The sequence below is a fragment of the Apium graveolens genome, unplaced genomic scaffold (assembly GCF_009905375.1).
Source record: "Apium graveolens cultivar Ventura unplaced genomic scaffold, ASM990537v1 ctg4136, whole genome shotgun sequence".
In the NCBI taxonomy this organism is placed as follows: Eukaryota; Viridiplantae; Streptophyta; class Magnoliopsida; order Apiales; family Apiaceae; genus Apium; species Apium graveolens.
In genome coordinates this window covers 85,942-99,897 of record NW_027418410.1, presented here as the reverse complement: position 1 = coordinate 99,897, position 13,956 = coordinate 85,942, and the positions used below count along the sequence as shown (strand labels likewise).

Here is a 13,956-nt window from a genome sequence, read left to right as displayed (position 1 = left end):
TGTGCTGTACATAGACACTAGTCAGAGGTTATCGGGGAGTTAATATGCATAGATTATGAAGTATAAAGTACGAGACTGAGCTGTGAGTTAAGAATTAAATTTAAGGCAAGTATCCCTATCTTCACTTATCATTCAAGTGATGTTTATTTTGAACCCTATTATGCAAGTTCCTAAATCCTTTCTTACATATGTTGTAATGATTTGATTATAAAATGCAATGCTGCTTTTAAATATTTTTATAACTGTGGATTATGATTCAGTTAAGAATATTGTTTTAGTGAATTGAATTATTAGAATTGGATTGTTTTTATAAAATATGTGGACCAGATTCATGGTAAGACCAAATTCGTGGTCAAATGTAGGCCAATGTGTGCCTTGGATCCAGTATAAAGAACAAGGCTATATGCCATGTTCAGGGTTAGTGCGTGACTAATCAGCAGCCTAACCTTCAGTTTTTAGTAAAATGATGTAAGTCAAATTCAATAATTCATTTGAATTATTGGATTTCCCAGTTTCAATTGAATCAGAGATTGGTGAATCTTTTTTTTATTTACTACCCCGAGATTGTGAACTCTTGATGAACTATTTCAAATTGTTGTTACTTCTTTGGTACTTACTGAGCATTGTTGCTCACCCTTGCTTTTCTTATAACCATTTCCGAAAGGTTTAAAGATAACTTGTTCAAGGCTAGACGAAGAGTAAGAATGGTTAAGTTATCAAAAGGTCAAAGAAGGTATCCAGGGGATTGTTGAAGAAGGTTCGAGTTAGAGTTGTTTATTGAGATTTAGTTGTAAATCAGGTTTGTCAATAGAGTAATCGTGATTCTTCTTATCCAAGATGACTTGAAGTTGTAAAAGATGTTGTTTATTCATAATAGTGGTTGATTATAATTTCAATGTTGTAACCTATATGCGATCCTGTTCTTTAAGGGGTTTAAATTGTTTTCCTTTTTAAATTTTTTTAAAATTTTCATGTTTTAAATTGTTTGATTTTTATTATCTTAACAAAAATACAGGTTTTGAAAAGTGTTTTATAAAGATGGTTTTCGTGTGATGATGTCAAATCCAGACACCCAGAGCCCGAGATTTGAGGGACGCCACACCTCTTGGACTACTCAAACTTATAATATTATTTTTAAGGACCTTTTTTGCTTTTTAGTTGTTATTATTCACATCTATTTTGTTTTATTCTAAAAACAAACTACTTACGATAATCCCATGTGTGTTGGGAATTTCACCTTCAAATTCAAGAATAAATAATTTGTCATCTAAGAGTCTTTTGAATCAAATGTAAGTAACAAATACAAATGACTATTACGTGGAATCTGATAATTAAATAAATAATTAACAATTGTTTTCTATGTATTGGATAAATATAAAAGAGTAATACCTCTTAATTGTGTAACAATTTCTTCATTATTTACTGTACATATTAAAAAAGTAATATGAGTAATTTGGATTAGAGTATTTAAAATCAAATTTATATGAGTAGAATCTACAATAAATAGATTTTAATAGTTTAAATGGACATGGATGGAAACTAAATTTTTGAATTCTCATATCTAGATCCAAAAATAGAACAAATAATGAACCAAAAATTCAAATTTATATATCTTGATTTGGTTGTATATGGGGTGAAATTTGATGAAAATCAAAATTAATGAAAAACTTAGCTCAAATATGAAATCAAAATTAGTTAAGGTCTAAGCACCTCTAATTATGAAAAACTATTAAATTCAGTACCAAAACACAAATGAAAACCCAATTTTTTTTGTGATCCGAGAACATATATTTTTGAAAAAATAAATCTGAAAAGTTATGGGATGATATGGCTAAATGACTAGTATCCATAGAAGAGTGGCATAAGAGAGTGGTAAAAGCTTTTTACTGAATTCAGTGTCCTGTCCTTTTTGGTAATACAGATGCCCTAACACTACAACAAAATAGGCCAATTACGACGGCCAACTTACGACGGAAAAAAATGCGCGCCCAACTTACGACGAAAAAAGTAAAACGTCGTAAATATTTACGACGAAAATCAAAACCGTCGTAAGTTAAATATTTTATTAATAAAATTATGCACACCATGATTAAACATAAATGAAAATTATTTGAAGTTGCGACGATTTAAACATTTCGTCGTAAGTTAATTATTTTTATTAAAATTTTAAATTGAAATTGAATAAAAAAATATTTTATCTAAATTTACAACGAAATATTTTCGACGGAAAAAATCGGATCGTCAAATTTACGACGGAAATTAAAATTCGTCGTAAGTTATCAAAGATGGAAATTTAACTTTTTTCAAAAAAATTTGGCGGGATAATAAAAATAATTTGAAGTTGCGACGATTTGAACATTTCGTCGTAAGGTAAATATCCAATTTACGACGGAAATTAAAATTCGTCGTAAGTTATCAAAGAGGGAAATTTAACCTTTTCCCCAAAATTTTGGCGTAAAATTTGACTTTTCTCAAAATTTTGGCGGTAAATTTGACTTTTCTCAAATTAGCACATGATTTTTGATAATTTCAAATTTTAAAAATATTATTTCATGATCCAACCATATTAATGTCAACATTTATTTGTTTGGGTGACATTTCAAAATTTTCAGAAAAATTTATATATTTTGATAAAATAATTTACTATGAAACATTGATTATATCACTAATATATATATCTATTGACATCCATATGGTTGGATCGTTGAAAAATATTTTTAAAATAATCTCTACACCAATTCGGGATTAAACACTAGTGAGATGTACTAGTCAAATTGATGCTTGACCGTTAAAATGGCAAACCAAATAAAATTATTTTCATATGAAATTTTGGTTATATCACTAATATATATATCTATTGACATTCATACGGTTGGATCGTTGAATTTTTTTTTTAAAAATAATCGAAACACTAATTCAAGATTCAACACTAGTTAGTTGTACTAGTCAAACTCATGCTCGACTGTTAAAATGTCAAACCAAATAAAATTATTTTGATATGAAATTTTGGTTATATCACTAATATATATATCTATTAACATCCATACGCTTGGATCATTGAAAAATATTTTTAAAATAATCTCAACACCAATTCAGGATTAAACACTAGTGAGATGTACTAGTCAAATTGATGCTTGACCGTTAAAATGGCAAACCAAATAAAAATAGTTTGATATGAAATTTTGATTATATCACTAATAAATATGTCTATTGACATCCATACGGTTGGATCGTTGAAAAATATTTTTAAAATAATCGAAATACTAATTCAAGATTCAACACTAGTTAGTTGTACTAGTCAAACTGAAGCTTGACTGTTAAAATGTCAAACCAAATAAAATTATTTTCATATGAAATTTTGGTTATATCACTAATATATATATCTATTGACATCCATACGGTTGGATCGTTGAAAAATATTTTTAAAATAATCCAAACATTAATTCAAGATTCAACACTAGTTAGCTGTACTAGTCAAACTGATGCTTGACTGTTAAATTGTCAAACCAAATAAAATTATTTTAATATGAAATTTTGGTTATATCACTAATATATATATCTACTGACATCCATACGGTTGGATCGTTGAAAAATATTTTTAAAATAATCGAAACACAATTTCAAGATTCAACACTAGTTAGTTGTACTAGTCAAACTCATGCTTGACTGTTAAAATGTCAAACCAAATAAAATTATTTTGATATGAAATTTTGGTTATATCACTAATATATATATCTATTGATATCCATACAGTTGGATTGTTGAAAAATATTTTTAAAAATAATCTCAACACCAATTCACGATTAAACACTAGGGAGATGTACTAGTCAAATTGATGCTTGACCGTTAAAATGGCAAACCAAATAAAAATAGTTTGATATGAAATTTTGATTATATCACTAATAAATATGTCTATTGACATCCATATGGTTGGATTGTTGATTTTTTTTTAAATAATCGAAATACTAATTCAAGATTCAACACTAGTTAGTTGTACTAGTCAAACTGAAGCTTGACTGTTAAAATGTCAAACCAAATAAAATTATTTTCATATGAAATTTTGTTAATATCACTACTATATATATCTATTGACATCCATACGGTTGGATCGTTGAAAAATATTTTTAAAATAATCGAAACACTAATTCAAGATTCAACACTAGTTAGCTGTACTAGTCAAACTGATGCTTGACTGTTAAATTGTCAAACCAAATAAAATTATTTTGATATGTAACTTTAATTTTATCACTAATATATATATCTATTGACATCCATACGGTTGGATCGATGAAATGTATTTTTAAAATAATCGAAATAAAAATTAAGAACTAAACACTGGTTAGTTGTACAACTCAAACTCATGTTTGACTGTTAAAATCACAAAGCAAATAAAATTATTTTGATATGTAATTTTGGTTATATCACTAATATATATAAATATATTGACATCCATACGGTTGGATCGATTAAAAGTATTTTTAAAATAATCGAAACAACAATTGAGGATTAAACACTAGTTAGCTGTACTAGTCAAACTAATGGTTGACTGTTAAAATGGTAAACCAAATAAAATTATTTTGATATAAAATTTTGGTTATATCATTTATATATATATATATATATCTATTGACTTCTATAATATAAATTATAATATGTACTAATCCTCTATTGTTCATATTGGTGCTCAGTACTCTTTCATTTCGGGATAGATTGTCCAAAGGCATTGCGAAATATATATAAGGAAATTTTTTATTTTAATAAAAAGCTATTTATATAAAAATAAATTAATATTGATATATATATATATGTTATTATTATTATTTCTCAAAGTTAATAGTATACTTCTAAAGTCAATTTTTTATTTTTAAAGAAATAATATATTTCCTAATAATTTGTAAAATATATTTGTTTTAACGATTCCGCCATGTGAATGTTAAGATATATTTATTTTAGTCACATACACAAATTATCAAATATAAATATACAATTCTATATATTTATATTTAAAATAATTATCAATATTTAATCTATTTAAGTTTTAATAAAGTTTTATTGTCCAAAAAAAACACCCCGTCTTTGAGAAATAGAACAGTCTAATAATCTAATTGCTTTGCATCTTAATATATTTTCAGTGTCTCTTTCTTTCTTCTCTCTCCCCTTCAGTCTTCCCCTCTCTTTCTCCCCCTCTCTTTCTCCCCCTCTCCTCTCCTGGTTATGCAAAATCTATACATACATAAATGTTTACTTTAATTTTAGCCTCCTTTGGTTGATTTGTATGTTTCTTTTAAGGGGGCTTTAGTTATGGTTTCGTTTAGGGTTTCAATTTGACTTCAATTTGGGGTTTTAGTCGGTGTTCAAAACTAGGGCTTTAGGGCTTATTTTTGGATCGAAGGGAAGGCGTCTCTGTCTCTCTCTTCGTGGTATGCACATCTCTCTCTCCTCTCTCTCTCTATGCTCATATATCTCTCTCTCTCTCTCTCCCTCTCTCCTTCCCCCCTCTCTTTCCCCCTCTCTGTATATATATTTGAGTGGATTTTGTAAATTGTACTGTAATTGGCCACTGATTTTCTTGTAGTGCTTCATCTGGTAGATTTGTATTTATTTGTTTTTGTTTGTGTTGCGTAGAGAATACAAAATAATTTGAATTGTGATGAACATCCTTGTGGTAAAATATCAATAAACAACAAATCAGCTAATATAGTTCAATATAACCATTTCTTTGTTTAAGAAGGATTTTGTTTTTCGAGATTGGCACTTGCATATCATATACAATATTTTTGGTGTATGTAATGCTGAGTTATCTTCCGATATGCAGAACAAACCCCTCATTCCCAAAGTTATTATGTTTTATGTACCTGGCCTTGACGCAGGTCTTTACTTGTCACAGTCTAAGGTACTCCACAGTTTCAAAGAGTACTGTGGCGTTCCAAGAGCAGTGTCAGCTCTAAGGTTGGTGACATTTATCTTTTCTAGCAGAATATTGGATTTATGCATTGCATTTCTTGAAAGTTTATGCTTTTGGTTTTTTATTTGTTGATAGCTGTGTAGCAGATGGAGTACAGACTATAGATGTTCATCTTACGTACAAGGTGAAAAGAAAAAGGGATATTGCTGAGCCTATAAGCAAACCTGTTCAGAATCAGAGTTCTGATCAAGGTATATATCAGCTATAAAGTTGTAGACTTGTAGTGCTTTCTGGGTTAAAATAAGTAAAATAGTAAACTATCTTCGATGCAGGAACCTGTGATTCTGTTTTTGATCTATCCTTTGGTGATCTCTCGAAAGATTTACAATTTCCTCTGTCATATTACACACTCACAGAGACGGAACTAGAACAAAATGGTTACTTCCGTAGTCAACCAGGTGACAATATATATACAGTATACCATTTCCTTTTTATCCTTTATTCCCTTCACGTTTAAGTTGTTTGGTTGTTCTTGATAAAGCTGATGAGATACATCTTTTGTGCTAATTTTGTTTCAACTCTTCCGTGTCCTTCAGGAGCTCCTACCCACGAAATATTGGCGCTTGATTGTGAAATGGTAAGGCAGGGTTCAGATGTTCAGTGTTGTTCGATGTTTCTGGCCTGGAAGTGCTATATCATTATTATATGTATATTATATTACTTTTCAAATATTGAAGTTATGTACTATATTCGTTCTTCTAATCAATTTACTGTATAGTTCCAGATCGGATTTTCTTAGTCAGACTTGTTAGTTATTGATGTTGCGGATTGAATTTTGATGGGATAATAACAGTGTCTCTATTGCATATGCTAGAGCAGTATTACAGCAGTATATGTGACTGTATATTCGGTATATATATTGATTAATAGGGTTGCAGTGAAGGATATGGTAAAAATATATTGCTTTTTATTTCTTCTTTTTGCTTGGTTTAGGTGGAAAGTTCTTAAAAAAAACTTGTTCTATTGATTGGCAGGAAATCTGGTGAACCAAGCAAGAGGAAGCCATACTTGCCTGTTGATAAACAGTTCTTGATAACCAGAAATGGTAAATTTAATCTCAATATCCCTGGAATGTTTAGTTTCCTGTAAGATATTTTTTTTTTCTTTTTTACTCAGTAGATAGTTTTATTTTTGTTATAGAAACTTATTATATTATAATTGATTGTGATCATTAACTTGTATTATCTATTCTAGTTATAGTATCTTTAGTTAATATAAGTATATAATATTGCCCCATGTGTTGTGTTCAATAAATACGTTTGGTATGTTGTTGTAAGAGGGCTCTGTCTAAGCAGTGTATAAAGCTGTCTAAATAGGGTTTAATACGTTCTGCGTAAATGAGAGTTTTCCTCACTTGCAGAAATTAGTTGAAGGATACTTGCTTAGGCTGCTCACAGGAGTGATATATTCACGCATATTCTGATATGGCATTTATAGGTGGGAGTTGCTTTTTGGTTATTCTCCCCATTTTAATTAATTAATTAATTAATTTTAGTTTATTCAGAGTTTTAAAGCTTAACTATTATATTTAAGAATGGGAGGGGAAGTCTTGTGAACCAGAGACTGGGAAAGAGTCAAAAGAGAAGGATACATCAGTTGCCCTAAAGGTATCTTGTATAAAAATTCAACGTTCTCAAACTCGCTAAGAAAATTAATTGTTAATTGTTTATTTTTTTGGTACTCGAAAAATGTATGATTGGATGAGAATATTTTTACTACAAAAACTTATATTCCCCATTCTCTCTGTGCAAATTGTCAGCCTGGGTTTGTAATATAAATATCCTCTCTGTGGTACCCCCCACCCCAACATTATCCTTCAAATGATTCTCCTTGGCAATGTTGAAAGTGATCTGAAAGATAATAGTTGGAAAAAGACTAAATTTAGTGTTGGTAAATGCTCATCAACATGGACTAAGTATAAATATTTTATGTTTAATTCGTAATTTACTTTAACATTCTGCTGGTACATGTGTAATTTCTCATGTTGTGGAAATTATTTGCAGCACCATTATTAATTCTTCATGAATATTAACTACAAGATTACATAGTATTTTACTGCTTCAAACTGGTAACATATCAGTATGTGTATGTGACTGATAGCCTCTGCATATATACTATACACAATCAGAATAATACACTGTTCTATATTTAGAAAGGTAACAATGTCAAAGAAGTTAATTAGAAAACAATGGCTAGCTATACAAAAATCAGCCGAGTGAGTAGTAAAATTATCAATTTTCTAAACTGATTACTTTAATTTTTTTAACCTCGCCCATAAAATTTAACAATAATTTAGTTTATTTAGAAATATTTCTTTTCTTTTCTGCTCCCATCTAATAAGTTATAAATGATTATACACTTATATGTATGTTGTCACTGTGTCACAGGCTATGGCTGAACAAATGGAGGAGCTCCGCAGCAAGGTATCTGAACTAACTGTTACATATTAACATGAACCTCCCTATATATTTCTGCTTTCTATGAAGTATAAGAACCTATAGAGTAGTGTAGTATAAAAAGTCCTATTAAGAATTAATGAATGTAAATAAAAACCTGACCAAACATCCAATATGTACTCCATCTTACAACTCTTTAAATCTTGTACTAAAAGAATAACACTATTGAGATTAGTTTTTATAGATGTATACAAAAGGTGAAAAGCTGACCAAACATTAAATGTATTTAAAGACCCTTCAAGTGCTGGTCTGATTAGTTAGGCTTAGCTTGCAGGGATTTTATTAAGTGTGAAAGTACTGGGAGCTATATGAATTATTAATTGTATGATCAGTTCTAATCTTCTATCATTTCAATCATTCACATATTGTAATAAATAAAGAGCCAAATTCTGTTTTACTGTTTTGTATTGGCAGGAACGTCATCTTGGAGATGTCAACAAACAGCTGAAAATCAAGGTTTCTTTTAAATTGTCTTTGGTACTCATTATCCCTATGAATTTAACATGTGTAGACCTGTGGTAGTGTATTTGCTATTTTTAGTGGCAAGTAGTAACTTTTTGATTGTTTTGAAAAATGCAGAAAAAGTCAGGAGAAAGAGTCAGGAGGACAAGAGTATAGGGGTGCTCCTGCATTTGGATTTTGAAAATTGAAATAATTATGTAACTTTAGATACTTGGGTATCATGTAACATGGATCACTAAAGATCCCTGTTTTATCATTCAGGAGTGTTTCACTTACCACTTTGAACTTGTATTTGATTTTGCGTTTGATGTAATAAAATCATAAAAGTATACGTTGTTGGAATTATGCTTAGGAAAAATGTCTTTGGTTTAGAGTTTGTGATTGCATTAGAATTTGAAAGGTTTAGAATTTAAATTGGAAGCTGAAAATGGCTGAAAACTAAAAAATCAGAATTTGGTTATTCTCGAAATACAAACTTACGATGGTCGTTCATCACATATTCTGTTGTAAGTTGGCCCCAGTTCCTAACATACGACAGTTTTTTCTGTCGGAAGTTTCTAATTTACGTCGGAAGTTTCTAATTTACGACGTAAATTTGCGTCGTATATTTATGTTATATTTTATTAAGGTGGGACCCACAAGAAAATATCCGACGATTTTTCCGTCGTAAGTAACTAACATACGACGATATTTTCCGTCGTAAGTAGATTTATTATTTTATTGAGTATGTGGGCCCCTTCTTCCTAACTTGTGACGCAATTTTATCTTGTGACGAAAAAACGAACTTACTACTCGACCAAAAACGACGATTTTTTTCCGTCGTAAATGGCTCAATTACGACGATTTCAGTTCAAAAAAACCGTCGTAAATGGCCAAATTTCTTGTAGTGTAAGCTTCATTACATACATGTAGAATTACATATAATTTAATATTTATAATTTGTCCACTAGAGGACGATTAGTATTAACTAGTGGCTAGCCAGACCCTCATTGACTCGACTTATAGTCATAATAACCATGATAGAAGCTTATATGAATATTATGTCTTTGCAGAGCAATAAAACTTGAAACATCAGTTGACATCTATAATACTGCAATAGCCTCTAGCACCACTCCAGGACGAGGGTTTCAATGCAAAAAGGTTTGATGAATTATATAAATTAACTTTTCCGCATATTTTACGCACAGAGGCACCATGTATATTTAAGGCTGTTATTTGCTATGTTAGGAATGGTGTGAACATCAGAGTGTTATAGGGCGTAATCTTGAAAGTCCAAGTCAAAATTCATACAACGAAATCAAGTTTTACATGCATATATCATGTCTAAATAAGAAGTCTTTTATTTTCTTTCTAAAAGAAGTAGAGTCCAACCTCCAAATGAACTCCATGCTTCATCTAATTGTTATCTTTACTAAACTATAAAATGTTTCATGCACTTCAAAACTTAGACACTTCAATTTCCATATACTTCAATCATTCAATTCAATGCCCCAAATAAAGATGGAACTTCTAATTTTTGTCTGTAATCTTGCTCCAATCTATATACATATAAAAATATAAACACGCACACTTATGAATACTGCATACAATTAGGATACATGTAGCAAATAGAAAGTCATTAATTAGGACTGAAAAAGTACCATTCATGCGTCCCGAACGAAGCCTTTGCTGCATTTTTCAAACCAGAACACATCACCAATCCCCAATATAATAACATAACACATCATCCTCATAATTAAATGATTATCACTTTGTACACAAATAATCACATATTTATAAATCACCTGGCAATTCCCACAGATCGAACTTATAAAGATCGAGTTCAGCCATGATAGAAACAGGAAGAGGAGCAGAGGCAACCTTTTTCTTCTACTTGAGCCACATCCTTGACTACTTAAAAGTAATAAAAAAATTAAAGCCTCAACTAATTAAAAAATAGGGTTTTAAACTCAAACCCCAATTGAAAACTTGGTTTTTAAAATTTACTCAATTCAATCTTTACACTCCAACTTGTAATTATTTGTTCTTCAAACCTCTGAATTTGAACAGAGTGAGGGGAGATGCGAGCTATTAGATCTTTACTCTAGATCTTTACTCTCGAGCACTGTTAGAGTTGAATTCTTTCTCACTTCTTCAGTTTAAACTTTGCCCTCATATGCAATTAGCACTACAGAAGCCCAAAATCATTATGTTTCAATTGAAGAGAGAGAGAAGAGAGAGAGGGATAGAGAGAGCTAGCCAACAGAGAAACAACAAAGAGGATGAAAAATTATCAATCAAGAATAAAGTCGGAGACTGATTTGAGAAGAAAAGGTAAATGGAAGATATAAGTTAGATAAAGTCTGAGATTGAAAGTAAAAAAGGAGTTAAAGGGGGGAACCAAATTTTGTGAAGGGGGAAAATGATTGATCGACCGAGGGAAAGAAAATATTGGTGTGATATTATTAAAAAATCAAATTTATAGTAGTTAATTTTTAAATAATTATTTTTCATTTAATTAAAATCAAATTAAAGGGAATATAAATTTCAAAATTTTTAATTATTTTTATAAATAACTAATATCAATATATTTGTACAGTTGAATTCTAGAAGACACATATTAAAAAATTATTTAACAATCACCTATAAATCTCGTGTTGTTGGGTAGTACTTTTATTAGTTTTTCTATTTCTATCGCGCAAGATACATTTAATATGACTAAAATAGATACATCTTAATATCCGTACCGTTGGATCGTCGAAAAAATAATTTTAAATATTAAACTTGTAAATCGGGAACGAGTCTCGTTGTAGGGAACCGTACTTTTACTAGATTTTTCTAATCCTGACATGCAAGATGGATTTCAAATTTTTTAATAATTTTTTCATATGACTCAAATTGATATATCTTAACATCCGTATGGTTGGATCGTCGAAAAAATAATTTTAAATATTAATCTTGTAAATCGGGAACGAGTCTCATTGTAGGGAGATGTACTTTTACTACATTTTTCTAATACTGACATCCAAGATGGATTTCAAATTTCTTAATAATTTTTTCATATGAATAAAATTGATATATCTTAGTATCCAGTACGGTTGGATCGTCGAAAAAATAATTTTAAATATTAATCTTGTAAATCGGGAACGAGTCTCATTATAGGGAGAGGTACTTTTACTAGATTTTTCTAATCCTGACATCCAAGATGGATTTCAAATTTTTTAATAATTTTTTCATATGACTAAAATTGATATATCTTAACATCTGTACGTTTGGATCGTCGAAAAAATCATTTCAAAAATTAATCTTGTAAATCAGGAAGGAGTCTCGTTGTCGGGAGCAGTACTTTTACTAGATTTTTCTAATCCTGACATGCAAGATGGATTTCAAAATTTTTAATAATTTTTTCATATGACTAAAATTGATATATCTTAACATCCGTACGGTTGGATCGTCGAAAAAATCATTTCAAAAATTAATCTTGTAAATCAGGAACGAGTCTCGTTGTTGGGAGTGGTACTTTTACTACATTTTTCTAATCCTGACATGCAAGATGGATTTCAAATTTTTTAATAATTTTTTCATATGACTAAAATTGATATATCTTAACATCCGTACGGTTGGATCTTCGAAAAAATCATTTCAAAAATTAATCTTGTAAATCTGGAACGAGTCTCGTTGTATGAAGCGGTAATTTCACTAGATTTTTCTAATCCTGACATGCAAGATGGATTTCAAATTTTTTAATAACTTTTCATATGACTAAAATTGATATATATTAACATCTGTATAATTGGATCGTCTAAAAAATTATTTCAAAAATTAATCTTATAAATCAGGAACGAGTCTCGTTGTCGGGAGGGGTAATTTTACTAGATTTTTTTAATCCTGACATGCAAGATGAATTTCAATTTTTTTAATAATTTTTTAATATGACTAAAATTTATATATCTTAACATCCGTACGGTTGGATCGTCGAGAAAATTATTTTAAAAATTAATCTTGTAAATCAGGAATGAGTTTCGTTGTCGGGAGCAGAACTTTTACTAGAATTTTCTAACCTGACATGCAAGATGAATTATAAATTTTTTAATAATTTTTTCATATGAATAAAATTGATATATCTTAATATTCGTACGGTTGGATCGTCGAAAAAATCATTTAAAAATTGAACTTTATAAATCAGGAAAGAGTCTCGTTCTCGGGAGTGGTACTTTTACTAGATTTTTCTAATCCTGTCATCCAAGATGGATTTCAAATTTTTTAATAATTTTTGCATTTGACTAAAATTAATATATCTTAACATCTGTACGGTTGGATTGTCGAAAAAATTATTTGAAAAATTAATCTTGTAAATTAGGATAGAGTCTCGTTGTCGGGAGTGGTACTTTTACTAGATTTTTCTAATCCTGACATGCAAGATGAATTTTAATTTTTTTAATAATTTTTTAATATGGCTAAAATTGATATATCTTAACATCCGTATGGTTGGATCGTCGAAAAAATGATTTTAAAAATTAATCTTATAAATCATGAATGAGTTTCGTTGTTGGGAGCTGTACTTTTACTCGATTTTTCTAATCCTTACATGCAAGATGAATTTTAAATTTTTTATAATTTTTTCATATGACTAAAATTGATATATCTTAACATCCGTACGGTTGGATCGTCGAAAAAATTATTGAAAAATTGAACTTTGTAAATCAAGAACGAGTCTCGTTGTCGGGAGTGGTACTTTTACTAGATTTCTCTAATCCTGACATGCAAGATGGATTTCAAATTTTTATAATTTTTTTAAATGACTAAAATTGATATATCTTAACATCTGTACGGTTGGATCGTTGAAAAAATTATTTCAAAATTTAATCTTGTAAATCAGGAAGGAGTCTCGTTGTCGGGAGTGGTACTTTTACTAGATTTTTCTACTCCTGACATGCAAGATGGATTTCAAAATTTTTAATAATTTTTTCATGTGACTAAAATTGATATATCTTAACATCCGTACGGTTGGATCGTTGAAAAAATTATTTCAAAAATTAATCTTGTAAATCAGGAACGAGTCTCGTTGTTGGGAGGGGTAATTTTACTAGATTT

General features: G+C 29.6%; 1 protein-coding gene across 18 annotated transcripts; it reads left to right on the top strand.

Annotated features, from left to right (window-relative positions):
- Nucleotides 1–5,130: 5,130 nt before the first annotated feature.
- Nucleotides 5,131–9,246, top strand: LOC141701583 (small RNA degrading nuclease 5-like). 18 transcript variants are annotated; one of them, XM_074505229.1, is made up of 11 exons: nucleotides 5,131–5,420; nucleotides 5,888–5,949; nucleotides 6,052–6,156; nucleotides 6,238–6,363; nucleotides 6,502–6,542; nucleotides 6,785–7,010; nucleotides 7,326–7,402; nucleotides 7,499–7,572; nucleotides 8,353–8,388; nucleotides 8,836–8,898; nucleotides 9,001–9,246. In XM_074505229.1, exons 7-11 carry the CDS (start codon nucleotides 7,390–7,392, stop codon nucleotides 9,037–9,039), a joined length of 225 nt encoding a protein of 74 aa, XP_074361330.1. In that variant the 5' UTR covers nucleotides 5,131–5,420; nucleotides 5,888–5,949; nucleotides 6,052–6,156; nucleotides 6,238–6,363; nucleotides 6,502–6,542; nucleotides 6,785–7,010; nucleotides 7,326–7,389; the 3' UTR covers nucleotides 9,040–9,246. The 18 variants fall into 18 exon arrangements, 17 of the variants coding, with proteins under 17 accessions (XP_074361330.1, XP_074361328.1, XP_074361329.1 ...); XM_074505227.1 differs by having other exon boundaries at nucleotides 6,041–6,156; XM_074505228.1 differs by having other exon boundaries at nucleotides 5,871–5,949.
- The last annotated feature ends 4,710 nt before the right edge of the window (nucleotides 9,247–13,956 follow it).